The 23,772-nt window shown below is 49.1% G+C and overlaps 1 protein-coding gene across 1 annotated transcript in view; it reads right to left on the reverse strand.

Annotated features, from left to right (window-relative positions):
• DNAI1 (dynein axonemal intermediate chain 1) overlaps positions 1–23,772 on the reverse strand; it is a 60,080-nt gene that overhangs the window by 8,826 nt on the left and 27,482 nt on the right. Inside the window, exons 8-14 of the mRNA XM_058695053.1 lie at positions 22,876–22,935; positions 21,528–21,662; positions 18,534–18,618; positions 15,108–15,225; positions 14,779–14,822; positions 4,985–5,232; positions 76–165 (exon numbers count right to left, since the gene is read on the reverse strand). Of these exons, the coding sequence (XP_058551036.1) occupies positions 76–165; positions 4,985–5,232; positions 14,779–14,822; positions 15,108–15,225; positions 18,534–18,618; positions 21,528–21,662; positions 22,876–22,935 (780 nt within the window). The remainder of the gene's footprint in view (positions 1–75; positions 166–4,984; positions 5,233–14,778; positions 14,823–15,107; positions 15,226–18,533; positions 18,619–21,527; positions 21,663–22,875; positions 22,936–23,772) is intronic.

Genomic DNA, 23,772 nt, shown 5'->3' on the forward strand with positions numbered 1-23,772 from the left:
GAGAGCAGACTTTGCCATTCAGCTCCCCCCAAGCCCCATCTCCACCCCATATGACCCTTTTTGGGAAACAGGCACCTTTAAGAGCGTCCAAGACACAATCCTGCCGTCAGATGACACAGAGAAGAAGTTAAGGTTGTTGTCCATGTCATCCTTCTGCCACCTGACCTGAAACATCCCAAACCGTGAGCTGTGGGACACTGGTATGGTGTCGAGTTAGGGCTGGGAGCTGAGCAGGGCTCCCTCAAGAGTCCATGTCAGGTTCAGAAGCAAGTTCTGGGAGCCCATTTCCCAGAGTCCTGCAATTGGCCTTCCCTCCCTCCCTCCTTCCACCCATCTCTGTCTCTCTCATCCCTCCCTCCCTGACCATCCTGGGATAACAATGCCACTCAGGGCACTGCCCTAATCCCCTGGCTTGGTGTTGGAGGTGCCCAATTCCTCCCTGGGTTGGGTTCCAGAGCCAGTTGTAGGGGAAGATGGTGTCTCTGGTCTCAACCTCCTTATGTAGAAAGGGCCTGAAAAGGACAGAGTCCATCAACCAGTTTCCTCATTTATAAAATAGGAACCATAATAGCACAGGTTTGTTGTAAGGACTAAATGAGACAATGAACATGAGGCCCTGATGAGAGAACATTGCAACTATTAAATGTTCAATAAATGTTAGCGAATATCCTCATTATGACCCTCATCCTAGGAATCAGGGAGCCAAGGTTCTGCAGGAGAGTTTTTCCTGCTCGCTTGGGGGACAAGGAGGAGAACGTCCTCTCCCCTGCTCTCCGCTTCCAGGTGGGCTTTTCTCTAGGTGGTCTCTCCTCTGTTCCCACCTTCACTTCACTACGAGCTCCTGCTCCCAGAATCGTGCTCCCAAATCTCAGATTTGAGCTGCATTTCTGCATCTGCAACTTGGGGTTAATAACCATGCCCCACCCATATTCTCAGGGCTGGAAGAAAACATATGGGAAAGTGTTTTGGAGACAGAGCTGTTGTCTTATGAAGATGACACGCTTGAGGCTCAAGTTTCTGTTGCCAGATGTGGAGGCCTGGCCAAGCTGTGTCCCAGAGAGCTAGGGTGGGGCTGGGTGCCCAGAGCTTTCCATACTCCAGCTCTCTCCTGACCTCCCATGCTGGGACCCTGTCCCTTCCCCCTGTCATAAGTAGAGGCCCAGTGAGGGAGGATAGAACCCAGCTCAGCTTCCTGTGACCAGAGCTGTCACCATGGCTGTTGAGGGGCGTGGTTTAGGGGAGAGGGGATGGCCTATCCCCAACCAATCCCCAGGCCTGGCTGATCAGAGCTACAGGAGGGCGGACCCAGTCCTGCCTGGGCCTGTCCTGTCAGCTGGTTCTTTTTTCCACCGGGGGGCCTAGAATACCACAGAGCCTCTGAGGTATAAGTCAGAGCTGACCCTTAGGCTGAGACCAATTCCCCTTCTGTGTAAAGGTAGTCTCTTTAAAGGGGGGAGGGGACAGGGGGTGTCAAAGGCCAGGCTGTAAGAGGCGCTAGGGAGCTGCAAAGGGAAGTGTTTAATGAGCAGCCGCCAGCATGCATGGAAATTGTATTTCACACCCCACTTAGCAGCCTGATGCCCAATGGGGGTTGCTGTGTATATTTGCAAGTGAGCCTCTGTGTGTGTGTGTGTGTGTGTGTGTGTGTGTGTGTGTGTACAAGTCAAACACATGCTCCTGGGTGGAGGTGGTAGTGTAGGAACAAATGGTGGTGGGGGGGTGTCAGGTGGTAAGTGGGGTTAAGAGAAGGAAAGAATGACCAGGAAATTGATAAGGTAGTAAGGAGCAGATGAAGCCTGCTTAATTGATTCCTTCTCTTCTGCCTTATCTGATTAGGGCAGATATACTTGACCCTCATCTCTGCTCATCTATCCTTCCCGGTGCCCTTCCCCAGTATAGCACAGGACACACACACACTCCAAAGAGTGTTGCTGGTTGAGGCTTCACAGTGGGGCTTGAATAGTGCTGGGCTACCCAGATGGGCTCGCTTGGGAACTAGTCTGTGCCATGGGGCAGGAACCCAGTCCCATTTGAACAGATAGTTCTCTCCCTGGCTCCAAAATCTTCGATGGCTCCCTGCTGCTAACAGAACAAAGTCCTTCTATCTCAGCCCGGCATTTGAGATCCAAAATAACCTCTCTGGTCTCCTCTGAGACACAGTCCCTTTAAAAAGGACCTAGACTCTGATGTCTCTGACATACCATTAACCAGCCTAAGCTTTCCTCCAGGCTCCAGGCTTATACAACCAACTGCCTGTAGGACACCTCCTCTGGCTTTTTTTTTTTTAATTTTATGTATGTATATATGTACATATGTATGTATTTAAGTATAAATAATGTATGGTGTTATATTAATTTTAGGTGTTCCTTTAGCTTCTTGGATTCTGCCTAAACCTGCTCCTGCTCTGGCATTCCTACCTCTGTGGATGCTCTACTGGGTACTCCCAACCAGAGTGCCAGGTAGCATCACCAATTGTTCCCCTTTCTCATATCTGTCTAGTTTCCTTCTATTGATTTTATTGCCTCAACAGCATTCAAGCATACCTTCTCATTTCTATCTCCACTGCCCCTGCTCTAGCTCAAGTTTCAAGATCTCTCATGCTGCAGTGAGAGAACATCTCCAAGACACATGCATGACTGTGTTACTCCTCTGTCCCCACACTCTCTGATGGTCTTAGGAACCTTGTGAAAGTATCTTAGAGGACAGGAGTGACAACAGGGGACGCTCAAGCCAGCAGGACCTTGATTCACCAAAGCAGCCCCACCCCCCACTGTTAATAATGTTGGAATTCTGTACTAACACTTCATGAAACCACTGCCTTAAAGTCCAAGATTCCCACTTGCTAGAGATGCATACTCACAACTGGGTGCCTGTGTTTTCCCAGGTCCTCCCTGTCTCCCGCACTGTGCTCCAAATGGTGTGTTGCTTCCCAGCAGGCCATGCTGTTTGATGCCTCTGTATATTGCACATGTAACCCCTTTGTACCCTTCCTTATCTAACTAATAGTATTTTAACTAAAATCTATACTTCATTCGATTTTCTTAGTTTTCTCCTAATATCCTTTTTTTTGGTCCTAGGATCTCATATTATATTTAATTGTCATTAACTAATACTTTCTCACCCCTTACAATTCAGCTCAGGTGTTTCTTCCTCTAGGAAGACCTGATGCTCCTGCCCCTGCTCCCTGTCCTGGATAATCTAGATGTTGCTCCTCAGTGCTCCCATGAGCCCTCTTTAGCATTTAGCATATTGCCTTGTCCTGCCTAGCCTATGGCTGTGGTTATCGCCCCAGTAGGAACCCCAGGGACCAAACCCTTAAGCACCCTCAGCTCCCAGAGGAGCAAACAGAGAGGAGTTACTGTGATGAATGAGGCAAGGGGGAGGGAAAAAAGGGAATAAGAAGTCAGGAAATGAGTGAGACAGGCAGGCCCCTCCCATGTCAAAAGCCATGATTCCTGCCAAGAACTCTTGAGTCTTTGGTTTTGAAAAGGCAGTAGCCCTGCTTTCCTGACAGGATGGTGGGAGAGCAGAAGGCCATCCCTGTCTGGGTGGGTTCCAGTCTCTCTGGCACCCACCCAGTGAAAGCAATAAGGTGTCTTCTGCATGCCCCATTTCGTTTCCCAACCTGCTGTCTGATTCAGAGAACATAGCAGTGTGGCAGTGGGATGGTTGACCTTGGCCCCTTGCCCTCTCCTGGGCTTGAGGAGGGTGGTCAGGCCAATCAGAGATGCTCTGTGCTTTGCTCTTGGCTGTGTGAGCCGGGACAGCAGGGGCAGGCCTGATGTTTGTTTAGTCTGATCTAAGCAGGTCTTTTCTCCTCTCTTGGGTCTTGATGTCTGCAGATAGCCTCCCCTTGTCTGGAGACCTCCATGTGCCTGGAGGCAATGAACTAGAAGGTAGGATTTTCAGAGGAGAGAACTCTTGAGATTGTGAGTTTTGGCCCCTGCTCTGGTGGAGAGTAGCGGGGAGGATGTCTTATGGAAGGGGACATCTGAGCCCTGACTCTGGGTAAAAGATAGAGTGGAGAAGACACCATGTCCCTTGTGCCTGGACAGTCCTCCCTCTGCTCAGGCCTGTCTGGGAGATGAGAGCCAGTTCCTAAGGCAGGTGTCCACATGACTCAGGTAGCTCAGGGCCAGAAATGCAGGGATGCAGAGCCTGCCTGGAGACTCTACTAGGGCAGGGGGCTGAGGAAGATGAGAGGACAGAGTCCCAGCACTGCCTGAGGAGCCCAGAGATCTTGGGAGGACTTAAGGCAGAAATTTATCCTTGGATTTCCCCAGACCTGTCCATGGGTAAGGGTATGCAGCCTCAGAAGGAGGGGGACTTTTGGAATACAGTAAGGAAGGGTCTGCAAAGCCAGAGCTAAGAGACTTTCTGAAGATGAAACATGAAATCCACTCCTGGTGCGATAACATGGGGAACATAGGGTGAAATCTAGCCCTAGTGTCAGGGTAATTGTCCCATCCTATGCCTGTCTGGAGAAGAGCGATGCTACAGAGAGGCCTCAGGGACAGACCTTACCTACCAGGCCTTACAGCCCCACCCAGAGGGCAAACAATGGGCAGCACCTACTCCCACCTACTGTCTGGGAGTGCCCCCAAATCTAGCCCAGATGGCAGAGGAGAGCCCCCATAGGGAGTTTAGGAAGCCCATACACAGGGAACTGGAGAACTGGAGCCCTTGACATACTCAGCTGAGTATGTCTGTCAGGTCTTAGAGTCTTCTAGCCATGGGCTATGAGTCACTGATCACTGCACCTAAGAGACCCTTAGCAGATAGATGCGGGCACTCTTGATAGCAGCTCTGGAGGAGCAGACCCAAGCTCACTGCAAACCCCTTACCTCCTAATAACCACCTTTTGCCCTCCTCTGCACCTTCTCACAGCTCTTTGGCCTCTAAGCTTGCCTATGGCCTGTCCTCCCCAAGGTCCCTCTTCCAGGGATCCTATACCCGTTTTTCCCAATCCTGGTTCGAGGCTGACCTGCCACACAGGGTCCGTGTGCTTGCCAGACTTGGGTGAGCTGCGGAAGGAAGGCTGGGAGTGGGGCTTCTTGAGGTTGTAAATGGCCACATTACCGTCGTAGTGGCCCACCACCACCAGGTAAGGGTGGTCCACGTGCATGTCAAGACACATGATGCCACTCTCGCTGCTGAAGATGTATTCAGGGAAGCTGGGGTTCTTCATGCTGTAGAGCAGCAGCATGCCCCGGCTCTGCTTCATGAAGTCATCTGTCCCAGGGAAGAAGCCAGGCTGTGGTAGGATTCAGCTGACCCCCATGCCCCTCCCCCACTGGATGGACAAGATCCGCCTGCTCTGCTTGTCAGAGAGAGTGGGATTCCTCTCTGGGCTTCATCTCTTCTCTCTCGGAAATGGAACCAGGAGACCTGACTTACCCCTTCTTAGGCTTCATGGGAGGGTCCAACAGATAAGTTGACCAGGCTTATCTGAGGGACGGACAATCATTCTCCTTAATCTCCCTGGGGTACAGGAAAGAGGGATGCAAGCTCAGAGCTGCTAGGTGAAGAATGTATGTGGGCTTGGGACAGAGCAGTAACCTCAGAGAGGGTTCAGGAGCCCAGCCCAGGGGCAGGTGGTTGTCCTTAGATGCCTGGATAATGCCCATGTGTTCCCCACGCCCAGCCCAGGAAAGGAGTTCAGTTTGGACTAACATGGAATTGTCTCTACGAGTTACAAATTAGCCACCTATGGGCATCTTCCCATACCCTCTAGCGCCACAGTCCCCAGCTGCAGCCTGCACCCTAGCTGTAGGCATGCTCCCAGAATTGAGAGGTCCCAGGACAGCCGGTCATCCTTCTGTGTCATCCTTCTGGCCTGAGCACAGTTTTTGGTCATCAACAGTGGACCACTCATCCCCCTCCCTGCCTGTCCCGTGTCAGTGGGGAGCCTCCTGCTTACTTTCATTCTCTGCTCATGTGGCACCCATCCTCATAATGTAGTCACTGAACATTATAGTCTCATCCCTCAAGTCTAGCTCTCCTGCCACCAGTCCAGGACCCTTCCCAAGCTCAGAAGAGGAAGTCTAGAGCAGCCCCCCATCTCAGGGACCCTATGCTAAGGGAGACTTTTATCTGAGATGAGGGCTGTCTTCCCTTCTCTGCCGGGCTACCTCTTTTGTCCCTGGCAACTGCAGGCCTGGGCCGTCCAGACAAGGTGGCCAGTCCTGAAGTCTGGAGCCCATGGGTGGGAAAAATAAGGAGGCCACTCCAATTTGACTAGTCTCGATGAGTCATTCTTTCTGTCCTATTCCTAATGCTGCCCCTTACTCAAGAGAGTAAGTGCCTGGGCTGGGCTCAGGGACAGTCTGGATTGGGTTCCCTGGGCTCTGGACATAAGCTTGACTACAGTTACCAGAGTACCCAACCCAGGCACTCTGAAAACATCAGTTGGTACACACTGGGAGCCAGGACTAGGGAGCAGGATGTAGCCAGGAGCCAGGCTGACCTCAGGTGGGTAGAGTTGGAAGCTGAGGCAAGCTGGCACGCCCACCACAGCAGCTCTCTATGGGGGAGCCCACCTTCCCTTGCTAATCCTCACCAACTCTGGGATTCCCATTGGGAACCCCTCCAGTGATCACTTGCAAAGGAGGCTTCGTGTGCAAGGAGGGAGTTGCCCCTCCAGTGGAAGGTTCCAGGGTGCAGCTTGAGCCATGGGGAAGACACACAGTGGTTCAGGAAGGAACATGGTTATGCTCTGGAGAAAGTGAACCTCCCACAAAGAGGAGGATCTGGGGGCTTCTAGATCCTCTGGAGCCAAGTGGGTCACCCTATGCCTGGCACTATCTCAAAGCCAGTAGGGAGTTGGCAGTCCCTCACCCTATAGGGCTCCTTCTGTATGGCCCTGAGGGATGACTCTCAAAGGGAGAGATTTGTAGCTGCTGAAGGAAGTACCCCACCCAGATCATGCAGGGCTTGAACTGGGCAGTGTGACAGTCACTTGTAACTCCTTTTGTTCATCACACAAATCCTGAGCACCTGACTGGGCTTCCCTTGGGCTGGACTGTGGCACTGCACTGTTTATGTGGGCTTACCCTCAGCAGTCCTTAGTTTGATGAGAGAGCCAGACCCTGCAGCTGAATGAGGCCAACCCCTCCATGGGTAGTCAGTGGTAACTGCCAGGCCACAGGAAAACTATTGATGCCCTTAATGTTCAATCTGTCCTTGATGCTGGGCAAGACTGACAGGATTAGTGGGTAAGCACAAAGGTGAGTGGGTGAACAAGTGTGAATGAAAGCATGAGTAAGTGGGTGACTGAGATGCTTGGACTGAGTACTCAGATGCTCTCCTTATTTCACCAAGAGGCAAAGGCAGGTATGACCCTCGCACTTGCTCCTACTGTGGCATAGGACCTGGCCCCTTGAGGTACAGCAGTGGTGACTCACTTTCTCTAGACAAACTTTAAGCACCCCCTGCCCCTGCTTGTGTACACAATATCTTCATGACCAGTGAAACGACAAAAGGAAGGTCGGAAACCCTAGCCTGGCTTAATAATTCTGTAGTGAGGACACCTCTGGCCTGCTCACAGAACCACTGAGACTATAGGCTGGACTTACAGCTCCAGAATTTTATAGATGGGGAAACTGAGGCCAGAGGGGAGAAATAGTGTGCCTAAGTGCATCAGACCCATCACATGGTGTTTGCCTTATGCAATATCTTGTTTATCACTGAAATTACACTGTACTAATATGGTATTCACATGGAAGTGGAGAAAGGAAGGGATACCAGACTTAATGTGGTGGTGGTGACTGGAAAACCAGTTTAATCTCTCCAGAATCTGGACTAGAGAACATGTAAGGGATGGGGTAGTCAAGCATGGTAAGGGGAAACTCCTGGTATAGAGAAACATGAATTTCAAGAGACAGGGACACAGAGAACAATCAATCACACAAAGACCTTAGACCTATCTTACTTCCCAAGCCATATGCATCCTGACAATAAGTCCCTGTTTCTTAACCCACCTCTAGTGGCCTCTGTTACTTGTAACCAAATGAGCCCTCCTGACATAAAGATCACAGTTTCTTTTCTTTTTTTTTTTTTTTTTTTTTAAATTTTTTTTTTGAACGTTTTTTTAATTTTATTTTTGGGACAGAGAGAGACAGAGCATGAACGGGGGAGGGGCAGAGAGCGAGGGAGACACAGAATCGGAAACAGGCTCCAGGCTCCGAGCCGTCAGCCCAGAGCCTGACGCGGGGCTCGAACTCACGGACCGCGAGATCGTGACCTGGCTGAAGTCGGACGCTTAACCGACTGCGCCACCCAGGCGCCCCATTTTCTTTTCTTTTCTTTTCTCTTTAAGTAAGCTCTACACTCAATGTAGGGCTTGAACTCACAACCCTGAGATCAAGAGTTGCATCATGCTCTACTGACTGAGCCAGCTAGGAGTCCTAAGATCACAGCTTCTAATCATGGCTAGACTATGTGTTTCCTAAATGCCAAAACCACAGTGGAAGAACACAGAAAACTCTCGTTTAACTGGGGCTTCCACTGCACTCCATCTTATTCTATGATCTTCTCATCCCTGAATCCAGTGGTCCCTGTGAGACCTCACTATTTCATTCTCTAAGTATACCCTGTGTGACATCACAGCCCAAATCTCCAACAGTAACATCATGATACCATCATCTTGTCTTCCAGAAGTCCTAAAATGACATCACTACTCAGACCACCGGTGGTCCCCATGTAATATAATCACTCAGGCTACCAGCAGTCCTAGTGATCATTGCCCATCTCTCTAGCATTCCCAGTATGTTATCACTGACCAGCAGCCTAGTGACATCATTGCTCGGCCCTCCAACATTCCCAGGACAATGCCACCAACCAGGAGTACAACATTGGCATCAAGGTCACCTACAGTGCCTTGGTTCCCAATAAAGACTAGAATCTCATCAGGCTCAAGGCTTACAGGGCCCTGGGCACTGGGGTACTTTGTCCTGATCCCACAAATTCTCCGGTTCCTCAAAGTAGCTCCAGTAACACAGATGGGGGCCCCCACCTCCACACTCCATTGTATAGTGGCAGAGACTCTGAGATCTGGGGCCCCTGAAGGAATTCCAGGTTCCTCCAGGCTACAGATTTCAGTAAGTATATGTGACTATGTAGAAGGGGAGGAGGAATAGAGGAAGGGAAAGAGGGAGAAAGAGACAGAGAGAGGGTGGGGGAGGCAGAGAGAAACAGAAGGATAGAGAAACCACCTAGTCTGTAACTCTGAGACAGAGGGAGAGGGCTGCTGGCCTGGCCTTAGCTCCACTTCATGCTCTTGCCCTTCTCCAGGAAGTCTTCCAGATCATTCAGCCTCTCCTCTGTGTGTGCCCCCTCACTCTTCTCTACCTATATGTCATTATGACAGGTGGTCATGAGCAGGTCTTTTCCTTAGCCTGCCACAAGACTCCATCAAAGAATGGAGTGAGCATGGCTTGGCCCAGCAGGTTTACTCTTTCCAGTGTGAGGGTTGCCTCCTCCTACCCCTGCTCTGCTGGATAATCTCTAAGGCCTCCCTGACTCTGACCTTCAAGGATTCATAAGATTCTGGGAAGGAGAGTCAACCCCCTAATAGAATCTGATCTGGCAGTTCTCAGAAAGCCATGGTCTCAGGGGAGGGAGTGCTTAATTCCACCACAGACCAAAGCTCTCACTCCCTCAGCTCCTTGTGCTAGGGCCCTAGCAGAGTAGTGCCCAGGGAGGAGTAGTTCTTCTTGAACTGGCCCAGTGGGGGCCGCAGTCCCACGGCTCCACCCCTGTCTTGCAAGTTATAGCTGTAGATCATAGGGGGCCACTCTGGAGAGTTGTGGCTGTCAGGGGAAGCCTGGGCTCTTGCTCAGGATTCAGGGAAGGCAAGGCAGACAGAGGGCATGTCGGTCCACCAGGATAACACCAGGTCAGTGGCCAGAGAGAAGTAGGTGCCAAGCTGCAGAGACCAGTTTACCAAGCCAGCCTCGACAGCAGGCTTCTCTCTTCACTGTGGCTTTCCAAATGAGTCCAGCCCAGGGCTGACTTCAAGACAGCAGCTGCTTAATGACTCCCTTATTAAGTCTGGCAAGAGGCATTTGGAGGGGGGCTGTGGTAGGCAGAATAACACCCCCTAAAATGTCCAAGTCCTAATCCCTAGAACCCATAACTATGTTACTTTGCACAGCAAAAGGGGTTTTGCAGATGTGATTAAGTTAAAGACCTTGAGACAGGGAGATTATCTGAGTGGATTATCTGGATTATCTGAGTGGACTCAGTGTAATCACAGCGGTTCTTACAAGGGAAAGAGGGAGGCAGGAGAGTCAGAGGAGATGTCAGAATAATGCAATTGCTAGCTGGAAGGGGGCCACAAGCCATGGAATATGGGCAGCTTCTAGAAGCTGGAAAAGGCAAGGACATGGATGTTCCCCTAAAGCCTCCAAAAGGATTGAAGCCCTGCTGACAACTGATTTTTTTTTCTCAGTGAAACTCATTTTAGACTTCTGACATTCAGAACTGTAAGATAATAAATTCGTGTTGTTTGAAGCCATTATGTTTGTGGCATTATTGTAGCAATTTGTTACAGTAGCAATAGGAAACAAATATAGGCATTCGGGGAGGTTTGATCCAGACTCTACTTCTAGGAATCAGAGGGAGAAGTCCCATAGATAATAATATTTCTTGGAATGGTTTGGAAGCAGTGTTTCTAGAAGTCAGGAGGATGGATGCAATGATCCCCAGCTGTTCTAACCACAATAACAAAACCCTCCCTCAGTTTCCTACACCTGGCCCTGCCACCTTGGACTCCAGGAATAGAAAGGCCCTTTGGGTTAGGATTTTTAGTTTCCAAAGGCAGGGAACCAGCCCAAGGCTTCCCCAAGAAATGGCATCAGTGCTAGAGGGTTCCAAACCTCCAGGATGGCCCAGAGGCCACGGTGCCAGGCTGGGTTCAGTCTCCCAGGCAGCTGGGCTTTGCCGAGCACTCTCATCCAATTAGAAGTCATATTTAAACAGTGTAGGAAATAAGAGCAAGGCCTTGGAGACAGAATACATCAAGCGGGACATTTAATTTGATTTAGGGAAAATGAGGCAAACATTTGAGAACCTAAATAACTAACCAGTAATTAAACTAACAACGGGAATGCCCTTGCACTACAACCCAGCGAGCACAGTGGCCTTTATAGACTGTATTTACAAAGAGACCTGACAACATAATTAGTCCTGTAAATTTTACGCAGCCTGCAGCTGAGGAGTGATGGATTTTGTGTGTGGAGGATGAACAGGGAGAAATGAGGTGGATGAATTTCCATTTTCAGTAAATGAAATTAACACTGCTTAATTAGTGAAGCTGACAAATAAATGATCAGGAAAGATTTAAGTCCCTGCAAGTGTATCTCTGGCCTAGGCAATCTCAGAGACAGGCCAGGATGTGATGGTACAGAGTGGCAAAGGGTTTAGTGCTGGGACTCAGGGCCTGACTTTGGCCCCTTTTAATGGCTGCTCCCAGAGGGAAGCGGGGCTGAGAGACAGCTAGCTCTTCTGCCTTTCTTAGATGTAGCCCACTGGGAAGCTTCTTCCTCATCTCCGTGCAATAGCCAGTCAGAACCACACAGAGTGTCCAGGATCTGTTCCGCCATCTCTGCCCAACAGATCATGAGGAGTCCTCATTTCCCTGCTATCAACTGGCTAACGGGCTGGAAAGGACCCCTTCAGTACAGTAGGCTGATAGAATTGCATCCTAGCTTTGCCCCATGGGCCATCCCTTCCTAGACTACTTTCCCTTGCCCTCCAACGTTCCTCCATCTGCTTTCACCTGCTGACAGCATCTTTTTCCACTCTGCTGAGACATGGAGCCTGGCCCTAGGGGACATCCCAGTGTCTGCCTTATATGCAGATTGATATCCCCACCATCTCATACCCAGTAGCCACACAGGGGAGGCAGGTGCAAATGTGTCTTTGCTATTGCAGGCAATTTCCTGGACTCCCTTTTCTCCACCCATTTGCTCCTGACCTGGCCTTGCTCCAGCCAACCTGCTCTGTGCCCAAATAGGAGAGTGGCCCCAGTCCTTCTTAGGTACGTGCCTACCCCTTCCAACGACCTTCTTGGCAGTGTTATAGAATAAATATCTGGGAATTCCAGGCAAAAGGAGGTCTGGGCTGAGCTCATCAGTATCAAATCCAACAACAAACCCAAATTCTCACTCCAGTGTTTGTCTGCCTGAGGCAAAGTCTGATGCTGGGAGGCTGGCATCTGGGAGTTTCCAAAGTCAGTGTGATGCTGGCGACCCAGCTGCTCCTCACAGTGACCCCATCTGGTAACTAGGGTGCCTAGTTTTTTCCCTGCCTCAGCTTTGCCCTCTTTCTTCCAGGGGGCTTTCGGGGTATTCGAGAGCACAGGACTCCCAGAGGTGACCTCAGAAATGAATGCAGGAGCCCTTCTGAGTCTCAGCGCAGACCGGCTCTGCTCAGGCCTCTGCAGAATGGTGCTGAGATGTGCAAGGTTCTGGAGAAAGATGCCCACGTGCAAGCTGGCCAATAACTCTGGTGCCAGTGGCAGAAACAGCAAATACCACCACTGCTGCTGCTGGGGCCTGCTCTCTAGAGTAGGTAGGGGCTTGTCTGATTCTCTTCCATCCCCACAACCCCCTTTCTCTGCTTAGGTCCCCTGAGACTCCTGCAGGAAAGAGAGGGGACAGAATGACAGACAAATCAACAATGATTGTCCTTTATGTGTGGGTAGTTCTTATAGTTCACAGGACCCATTTGCTTTTCTTTCAAGTGTGTCTAGCAACAGCCCAGGAAGTCTGGCAGGTGTCAGTTTCTTCATGTCACCAATAAGGAAGCCAAGGCTCAGAAGATACTTCTGGGGGCGCCTGGGTGGCTCAGTCGGTTAAGTGTCTGACTTCAGCTCAGGTCGTGATCTCACGGTTTGTGAGTTCGAGCCCCATGTCGGGCTCTGTGCTGACAGCTGGGAGCCTGGAGCCTGCTTCGGATTCTTTGTCTCCTTCTCTCTCTGCCCCTCCCCAACTTGTGCTCTGTCTTTCTATGTCTCAAAAAATAAATAAATGTAAAAAAAATTTTTTTTAAATAAAAATTAAAAAAAAAAAAGACACTTTTGGCCCCAGGTCACACCACTGGGAAATGACCCTCCAGCCAGAAGGTCTGCCATGTGGCCAGCAAGGGACAAGGAGACCTTTCCTGGGTGCATGTCTGCCTAAAGGAGACCATTGGGTCTGTCAGGCTTGGAGTCATCTATTCCTGAAGGGTGGGTTACTCTTCTTCACTGTTCCTGGCTAAAGCTGCCCCTGTGGGTAGCCTCTGCACGACCCCGACCAGCCTGCCACCCTGTTTCTGGCCCTGGGTGGGAGGAGGATGGGGGTAGAACTGATGCATTTTCTCCTCCCACCTGCTAGGGAGCCTCCCTCACCCCTGCCTCCGTCCTGGGCAGAGAGCCTGGGCTGAGAGGAGCCTCACAGGGGGTCCACACCCACTCCCTGGAGGGCCTGCCCAGCCCCCAGGTCCTGTTCCAAGCCCAGTAGCTGCAGCAGAGCAGGAGGAATGTGCTAGTTCCCTGCCAGAGGGGGAGGGTGCTTCCAGCTTGGCAGCAGCCCACCCTCAGGAGTGGGGACACAAAGCGGGCATTTAGGGCATCCTCAAAGGCAGCCCAGGCTACGAGACTGGGAGCAGCTCCAAGGTCTCCTCCCTGAGAGGAATGATAAACACCAACTCCTCCTTGCCCTCCCTCCCACCTCCCGCACCCTGGTCAAAGAATGGGCTGGGTGGACAGGCGGTCTGAGGGGTAGAGCCCAGGAGCTTGCATGTCTGCCAGCCAGGAGAAGCTTGGAGAATGGAAGGTTTTTTCTGTTCACAGAAGCTGATCCTCCCAGCCAGGGAACATGCTGTTAGCTTGGGGAGCTGCGCTAACATGAAGTGTGGGGCCCTCTCCCGTTAGGAAAAGGGAATGTCCAGGCCAGCTTGGAGGTAGTGGCTTCTGCAGGGACCATGGAACATGAAGGCTAAGCAAACTACCACAGTTACCACAGTGCTGCCTCCTGTTGCAGGGGTGAGGGGGGCACTGGCAGGAGTGAGAACACCCTGGACAATAGTGGTCTTCCAGGGCCCAGGGGCCAAGTGATGAACATCAAGCCCTTGCTCCCACCCCTGCCTGTTCCCGGGGCCGGATCAGGAAACTTCCCTCCCTCGGCCTCACCATCCGATCTCTCCCCAGGTCTGGTCCAGCCTACCTTTTCAAGCTTACCAAACCTACTTCTCCATCCCCGGTCCAAAGTCGTGGTCCAGATACTGCCATCTCTTCTTGGGGTGCCTTACCAGCCTCCTAACTGGTTTCCCAGCCCCCACCCAGTCTCATGCCTGCAATTCCCCCTGAGCTGGTTCTGTCCCTGTGCTTCTCAAATTCCTTCAGTGATTTCCCCTCAGGAGAATGTCCAAGCTTCTTAGAATGACTTCCCAAACCCTTTGGGGGCCAACCCTGGCTTCTTCAACAGCTTCATTTCCTCCCATATCTCTTGTGCTTCTGGACCTTTGCATATGCTGGTCCCTCTGTCAGAAGTGCCTCCCCTCTTTCTTCACCACAATAACACATTCAAGGCTCACTTTGCTATATTCCTTCACCCAGCACCAATTGCTGGTATGACTGTCAGTCTTCCCCATTAGACTGTGAGCCCCTTGAGGGAAGTGACTATATCTTAGTCATCTTACTTCTTTCACATCTGGCAAAGAGCTCTGCATTGAATAGGTACTTAAATGTTTGCTGATTGAGTGAGCAAAGGAACAAATAGCCAGATTACTTACAGGAGCCATGTCCCACTGCAAACAGATCATTGTACTTTGGATTCCTGCAAAAGAAGTAGGAACCCATTGGCCCAGGAAATGAACATGGCTTTCCTGTGGACATGAGCGTTCCCATGGATACTGGTGCCTAACTATGCTGCAGATATCTACTGTTGAGTGTTGAGACCTGGGATAATCCCACAATCCCTTAAGAATCCCAGTCTCATTTTTTTTCTATAATGCTACGTGTCATCCTCAAAGTAGTTAAGTGCAATAGAAGTGCCGTGCTCGGGGCTTGGCACCCAGCAGGCGCTCAGGGGCTCCGGGTTTGTTGCAATGTCTACACTCACCAGCAGAGGGCGGTGACGGCCAGGCGCTTGGCTTTGTCATTTTGGAATTTCCAGAGCGGCAGCAGAGTACCCTCCTGGTCTCGGTATTCGTCGGCAGCATCCTCATAGTACTTAAAATCTTAAACAAACATGGGCTGAATCAGCCCTAGGACTGCCATTTTATGGCAAGCCCAGGTCCGCCACTTTCTGTCTGTATCTCCTTGGCCCAAACAATCAGACTCTGTGTTTCAAAGTGAGAACAGTAATAGTACCTATCTCAAAGGACTGTTGTGAGGATTAAATGTTAATATATGTAAAGTACTTAGAAAAATACCTGGCACCTAGTAAGCTCTCTATATGTGTTATTGTTACTGTCATCCCTGTTGTTGGAGGCAAATTACAATAAAGTAGCCATGTCCTCATAGATAAAATCCCAGGTTTGTCCGTCCTTATATCTGCGGCTAAACCCCACTATGGTGAAGCTTCTTGGATCCCTGATGGGTTCTCTGAACTTAAGTTCATCTCCAGCCCTAAATTGTCTCTGCCTCCCATTTCCTCCAACTTAGGCAAAAGCTCCATCTGTCCTTCCACTTGTCTAAGCCAGAAACGTGAGTAATCCTTGACTGATCTCTCCATCATCTCTCATATTTTCCTTCTGACTACTTTTAATCCATTCACTTCTCTCCAAACCCATAGCCACTGCCCAGGCCCCAAGAGCCATTGCCTGGATTATTACACCATCCTCCTAACTGGTCTGCCCACCTCCAGTAACTCCTCCTCCAGCCCATGCTCCACAGAGCTACCTGAATGCAAATAAATAAATCACCTCACCACACTACCTCCTTCAACCCACTGAAAATCCCCCAATGGCTCCCCTTGCACATGGCTCCGTGGTCAAACCAAGGCTCCAGACCATGACTTCCATGTCGTTTCCAGCCAGGTGTTCACATAACCTCTGTATCAGTGTCTGAAATGTCCTGCTCCTTCATCTTCCTGGCAAACTCCTATTCATTGAAGATCCAGATTAAACTCTTTCTCCTCTATGAGGCCTTCACTTTCTTGTTGAGCAGAATTCATTTCTTCCTCCATTCCAGCCCTGTCTCTACTGAAATATCTGTCATGCTGTGTTGCTTCTATTTATCCTTTTGGTTGTCTCTCCTACCAGGCAGCTCCTGGGGAGCAGGAAGCATGTTATATTCATCTCTCGACTTGCAGTGCCTAGCACAGGGCCAGCCATAGAGCAGACACCCAATGACTGTTCAAAGAGTGCGATGAAATAAATCAACAGAAGTGAAAAGTTTCTGTCTTTTTTTCCAGTCAAGGGTAACCCATTAGAAAACTAATCCTCTCATCCAACACGGTCAAGGACATGCCCAGGCACTGCCCCCCAGCCTTGAGGTTGTGGGACTACATTCAAACCTCAAAAATGTTTCAGAATAAAAAAAGACTTGAGTGATCAGAGGCATGAGCCTTGATCATATCAGAGATCCCTGAGCTTAGGCTATCTTTGAAAATACTTCATTTCAGAAGGAGATTAATTGGTAATACTTCTCTGTTTTCACTTCTTCATGATTACACTTTCCCAAAGGGAAAAGAGTATGCAATTAAAAAAAATCAAAGTTCAATGCATTTTTATGTGATTGTGTTCTTACAAATGAAAAAGGTTCACCAAGGCCAATTTCTCCATGGATATTAATCGTGTTTGCAGCCCTTTGGTGGGCTGGTTGCAGAGGCTGGGTTTCAGGAAGCCAAGCTGCGTGAGTGACAAATTCATTCACAGCTGCTGTGTACTTTGACAGCTTTGAAAAGCACTCAAGGTCGTTTTCCAGCCTGAATGATAACAAGGGGGCTTGTTTAGGCTTCTGGTCTTGGCAACCCTGATTTCTATGTCCCATGGGTGAGCAATGAGCATCAAGTCACCAAGAAGAGCCCTAGGCTGTCAGCAAAGGAGACCAGCCAGCAACAAGGAGCTGCCAACTTTGGGGAGGCAGCTGCTCCAAATAAATGCACAACCTCTTAGGGAAATACAAGCCACTTGGGAATGTGCTGTTCATGCCATGGGAAGGATTCTGTTTCCCTGGCTCTGTCAAAGACACCAGAATTTCCCAGGCCCCCAGGATTTAAGCGTTTCTGAATCAATCTCTTTCTTCACTTCATCACTAATTAATCACCAGCATAGACTTATTGAATGTTTTTTTTTTTTTTTGAAAAGTCTCTTCCAGCCCAGTGGCTCTGTAGCTTTGTGATGAAGTGCTTCAGCTATGGATCTAAGGGGCTGTGTTCAAGTCCTGATTGTACCACTCATTTGTCATACTAGCTACTATTTTGAACAAGTAGCAATAGCCCAAATCTATCACCTATAAAATGGAGATAATAATGGAATTCACCTGACAGTGTGTCTGTCAGGATGATATAAAATAATACAAGTAAATTGCACAGCACAATGCCCAGTACATAGGCCATTCCCAGCGAATGCTGGTACTGGTTTTTCACTCATAGCTGTTTCCTTTTCTCCATTTCCTGGAAAAGGTGTGGTGAGGCCCACTCCACCCCACACCTGAACCTCATTTTTGTCTCTGTCCCTGTATTCTGTCCAATTGCATCCTTCTCCAGACATACTCTCACTGGGCTGTGTTCCTGCCTGGACAGAATCTTTGAACTGTCTGCAGAAAAATCTCAGATTCCCTGAGATATTCCAGGCCCTTCGTTAACTGCCTCCAATCACCTCTGTAGCCTGAGCTTTCACTACTTTCCAAGAAACCCCTGTTTGAATCATTGAGCCTGCTGCACTCTATTCCCAGAGACCAGTCCCATTCATTTTTACCACCAAGTCACTGCTTTTGCTGTCCCTTGCCCAGAACATCTGCCCTTCTGCTAATCTACTCACACTCTGCTTATCCCTTGGCACCTAGCTTAGCCCTCCCTACAGCCTTCCTTGACTGTTGCCACTCATCCCTCATTTCTCTTCTTCCATTCTTGAGGATCCCCAGAGCAGTTTCAGTCTGCATTCTAGCATTTATATTATCTCCAAGCTGGACACAGCAGAGAAAGAGCACAGAATTAGGAAACTCAAGACCTAGATTTGGGTCCTCTCTGCCATTCAGCAGCCAGGTAGACTTGCCCTTACCTGCCTCTTGTGTAAAGTAGGGGTAATACTCTCTGCTCTGCCTGCCTCCCAGACTGTTGCGAAGATGACATTGGATCACTAATATGTAAGTTTTGCTGCACTATTGGCAGATCTCATCACTATACCCATTTTTCTTATTCCATTGTTTGTAGTTGACCTGTGTGTGTCTTGTCTCCCTAGTGACATCCAGAGGAGGAAGGGATTAGTTTTTCTCCTCTTGCACCCCTATAGTACCTAGCATGGGACACTCAAATACTTGCCTTGTATGAGGAATTTTTAATACAGGCAGTAATAGTAGTTGCCAGCACTTCAAATCTTACCTTGAGCAACATCATCATAAGTGTTCTGGTTGACCATCCGCTCTACGATTTTAGCAGCCTGAGTCACTTTGGTGATGTCATCACTCTGTGGAGATACAGAGGCCACAGGCCCTCTTAGCTAGCACCTGGAAAGGTTATGTCTTGAGCCACAGGCCAGACTTGCAATTTTCTCTCTGACACCACCCACCCCAGATAGCTCCGTAAAGATATCTCTTCATGCCTCCAAAGTCAGATCACCTCACCACCCCCTTTGGGGAATGCCCAGCTCTTAAATGGCACAAGGAGTTTGCACTGCCATACTTGGCCCCTGGGTACAGCCTGTCTTGTACTCTTTCATTCTGAACTTGTTCTGGAGAAGACATATCTCAGAGCACAACACAAGACATTGAAGAGTATTGAAGGGGAGAGCAGAAAATGGGAGGTAGGAGGCTTCTTTAGTGGAGACAGAGAGGTTTTATCATCTCAGGCAATGACAAAGACTCTCATTAAAGCCTCAGAGAGCTTCTGGTCCAAAAGATATGCTTGTATACAGGGAGTAAAAGGCAGAAATGACTCCTAATCTAAGGCCTTGCCCACTGCAGGAAGAAACCAGCTGAGTGGGCAACCCTTGAGGAGCTTCAGAGCACCAGGCCCATGGCTGTTGAAAATGAGATTTACTAGCAGTGCCAGCATCAGGCAGTGGTTAAGAGAATGGATTCTGGAGCCACACAGGCCTTCATTCCCTTCCTATCCCATGCATTAGGAAGGAGCCAGTTGGCAACTTTAGGTAAGTTACTTAAATTCTCTGAGTCTTAGAGTACACATGATACAGCGGGGATGGATAATGCCACCTGCATCTGGGGTCATTGTACTATACTAGCAACTATACATAATCTTGGGTTCTCACAACAATCTTACAAAGTAAGATCATTAGGATGTCTTTACAGATGAGGAAACAGGTTAGAAAAACCTAGCTAATAAGTAGCAAAGCCAGGATATAAACTCAACTCTGTGGATTCCAGGTCCCATGCCCTCGAGCCCACACAGAAAGCCAGTCCCTCACCAGTCTGACCACCTTTGCATGGTCCTGGCAGTCTCCAGGTTCCAGATGTGTGGTGGACCACTGCCTCCCTTGTTCTGGATACTATACTACTTGAGAAGACACAGCTTTTTGTTGGTTCTGACTAAATTTGTGGCCTCTCAGACCTTTCTGCCATTCCCATCCTAATCTTTCAGATCATATAAGCCTGCATTCATTTCTGTATATTCATCCAAATGATTAATGAGACAGAAATCTGAGATCTATCATTGCAGACTTTCCTACAGGGTATCATAGAGTTATTCTGCTTTCCCCCTCCCACTCACTTGAGTTTTATACCAACCTCGTCAGATGCAGGTCTCTGAGAAAGGGGTGTCACTCTGTGCATGCACTGGGCCTGAGCAAAAGATCACTCTATTCTACAGATAGCCAGGGCCAGTACTTGAGATTCCCAGTTAAAACTCAATTCCCTCGCTTACAGGTTGCATACTAAGGTATTCACTGATGTTGGGGGGTATCTTATATCCCACAATGTTATGCCTTCACTGTAGCTTCTTGGTCCAGAGAACTGAGCTCTGCCTGCATCACAGCCTTCAATGTCAACCAAAGCTGGAAGAAAGTGCAGTCCTACTTCCCTGGATATATTAGACACCAAGTCTGATATACATGTTAGATCCCAAGGGCTTAGACCCAAGGACAATTTTCACTTTCAGCCACAGGGATATTTCTTTTCTTCTCTGGGTCCTGGTGGCTGCAGTTAAAGTTTCTGCAATAATAGTCCTAGCACACAGCCAGCCTATAGCCAAACGCTTGATGGATCTTCAAGTGAAACTTGACCCAGGCTAACACCCTCTCTGAAGCTCCTAACCTCTAGGGAATAGTACAGGGGAAGTCAAGGGTCTGGACAGGGCAACCCATGGGACAGGGACTTCATCTTTCACTTCAGAGTTCCAGTACTCAGCATGATCATGATCACAAGTGCTTGGTCTGTAATTGAATGAAATGGAATTGGGGCAGTTTATATTAAGCCAAATCAGGGAACTCTTAAAACTCCCAGAAAATGTGACTTTTATCAGGGACATGTAATTGAGTGGAAGTGGGCATACCTCAAACAAAGGAAGCAAAACTTACTTAAACTTATCTGGCTTCCATAGCAAAATCGCTTCCCGGAGAGCTGTCTGGGAGCTCTCCAGGGTGCTGAACCCAGACCTCATCTTTCCCATCCTATTACAGGTCAAACACATCCATACTAGGACTCTGGCTCCTGATTCAGCTTTCTTTCTGTTGAAAGCACAAATGTGGCCCTTCAGCATCTCTCTGTGGTGATATTCTTTCTGGGGACCTATCACTATAACTTCCATAATGATCCCCAAGCCTACACTGGCTATACTCACAATGAGCCCCACAAAATAGACCTCTATAATGACTCCTATTATGTTTCTTCACGGTAAATCCAGCCCAGAGTGGCCACACCCATAAGCCTGAACCTGCTGGTGTCTGTGATCAGCCCTGACTTAGCACCTGGCCCATAAGACTCACCTAAAAGATTGAGCACAAATAACCCAAGGACTGAAGGTCAAAGAGCAAATCACTCTCCAAAGCCCCATGACCCCTTGCTCAGGGAGGTGGTGCCTTATTATCACATTCCACCCCATCCTGAGAAGACTCCTGAGCTCTTTCAGGGTGTGCATTGGGCTTTCAATAACATTCGTGTCTTCTGTTGTCGCCTAGCCCCCAAACCCTGAATCCTTGCTGGCCTCCAGACCTATATAAGATTGGGAAGAGGTGTGGAATGCCAGAGGCAGCTGTGGCTCTCCTCAAACCTTCCTACAAGGAAAGAACTATTCATATTTCAACATTAGCTCCCCACCTAAGGTCTGTAAAGTCCTTCCAGATAGCCAGGCTTCTCTCTACCAAGAGACCAAGATCCCACTCAGTCATTCTCTGTGACAGATCCATGGGAAACCCCACCAAACCTGGGACTCCATAGATGTCATCTTCCTCATGGCCATCTTCCCCATTTTTTTAGCCACTGGTGTCTTTGCCTTCTCTTTCTCTTTGGTCTTTTCCTGCTTCTCAAGCTCCTCTACATAGGCGTCGTAGATCTCCCACTAGGCAAGGGCAAGATGAGAAGGTTCATTGCAGGGCAAAATCTTCACCCAGCCAGCTCCTATTCAGCTTTTAGAGCTTGAGAAATAGATTATGTCAGGCCCTGTCACATGCCTCTATAGCATCCTCTACTTGGCCCACTGTATGTATTCAATGTCTGTCTTCTGTGCTGTCAGCTCTAGGACAGGAATGAAGGAATTCTCAGGGCAGCTCTGGGATGGGCTTTCCACCCTGCGTCTCAGGGGCTCAGTTATCAGCTGGAGATCAGTATTGTTGCAAACTACAAATCCTACTAGGCAAAACAAATGGGCAAATATCAAGGTGGATCACATTTTTCTTGGTGATTTATAAGACTCTGAACTAGGAAATTTAAAAAATGTTTCCCCCATGGAGATGTGATAAACTTTCTAGTTCATGTTTGGCTAACTACAGCACTGACCACACCTTCTGAGCATAAAAAGATAAACAAAAAGTAAGGGAACTCCTGCTAACTGCATCTGACAGCAAGAGAAGCTCAAGGATCATAACAAAGGAAGCAGCAAGGATATGGGGGGGGGGGGGACCCAGATCACTGTGTGCTCTCCAGAGTTGGGCAGTCACTGCCACCTGGAGGCCAGATAGACACACCTTATATTAACAATTCACCATGGGCCAGTACTCCACACCACAACATAATTCAATGTTTGTTATCTCATTCAGAGCTTTCCAACAGCCCTGCAAGGCTGATTGTTGTCCTTGCTTGACAGAGAAATAGAAATTGAAGCATCAAGGGTGACATGGTTTGCCCAGGGTCTTACAGTATGAGCAGCAAAGTTGGAGCCTGAGCTCAGGTCTCCTGGCACCATATCCTGCTCAAATCAGCATGGCTATCCAGTAGAATTTGAGGGGGAAAGAGGGTCTGCAGGAACAATTAAGACTGCTGGAAGGACAGATTAGAGTGCTAACACTTCAGAGTCAGCATGGGGTGACTACAGAGAGTTGGAAGCCATGCCTATTTCCCTCTTTGACAGTCTTGCCCCTGAGAGGCATGTGGCTGATCCACAGCTCACTAGGTGGGGACCTACTGTCTAATATGCCTGATGTTCAGAGCCTGGACAAGGAGCATGGAGATGGATGGATGAGGAGGGCAGGCTGCTAGAGGAATCTTTGACAAGGATGCATGAGGTAGAGAGGTGGGGGTGTGGTGATGACTTTTAGACTGACCCAGGGTCTCACCTGATTAGCTGTAGCCGAAAAGTTTGTCCTGGGAGGAGGTTCCATCTGGCATTCTCGGTCCTAGTGAACAATGACAACAAGAAACCAACAGAGAGCCCTCAACTCCTCACTTAATCCAACAGTATATCCATCCATGGGTGAAGCATTTCAGTTGGAGCAGAGGGAGGGATGGGACACAGAACTGGGAAGTAAAGAGGGGCTGAACAAAGGATGAAATGATGCAGTGAAATCCTACATTTTCCTTCTAAGCTTCCTTCAGAAGACTAAGCTAGAAATAGGGGGCAATGAAGCCTGATTATGCCAGCTTCAACTAAGTGGGGGTTAGGCAGGGCTCTGGCCAGCCTTTAGATGAAAGACACAGAGGTCATCCCCTGGAAAGCTACTGGACTAATATCCCTCACCCTGAGAAGACTTCTCCCTAATACTGGGGCCTGTGGCTCCACCATGGGAATGCACTCCCTCCTCATTGTGTATCACCCAGATTACTGAATAGGGAGTACACAGTGTGATTAGAATCTGCCATAAACCCACCATGTAGACTCTGCCCTCCATTCACAGATTCATTTCTGTAAAACACTGTCTTACATATGTGAGTCTCTCCCCTGAAATCCTGAGAGATTCTTTCAGCCTGTATTCAGGGTCCTCCATACTTATGAGCCAGGGAGCTTTTTCGGCCTTTTCTAGTTAGTCTATCACAGAGACCATCAACTTCAGTCAAACTGGCTCTTAGTCCTGCCTCCCTGGCACATCTGGCCTCTCCTCTCTCCCCCAGATCTTGACCTCCTCTTCGAGGCCCTTACATGTTTCAGTCTCAGTTGAAGGGCTCCAGATTCCTTGTTACCCACTCTGAACTCCCATGAGGATGGCTTATAAGGACTGAACACATGCTTCAAGCTC

Source organism: Neofelis nebulosa, chromosome 12 (assembly GCF_028018385.1).
Source record: "Neofelis nebulosa isolate mNeoNeb1 chromosome 12, mNeoNeb1.pri, whole genome shotgun sequence".
Classification (NCBI taxonomy): Eukaryota; Metazoa; Chordata; class Mammalia; order Carnivora; family Felidae; genus Neofelis; species Neofelis nebulosa.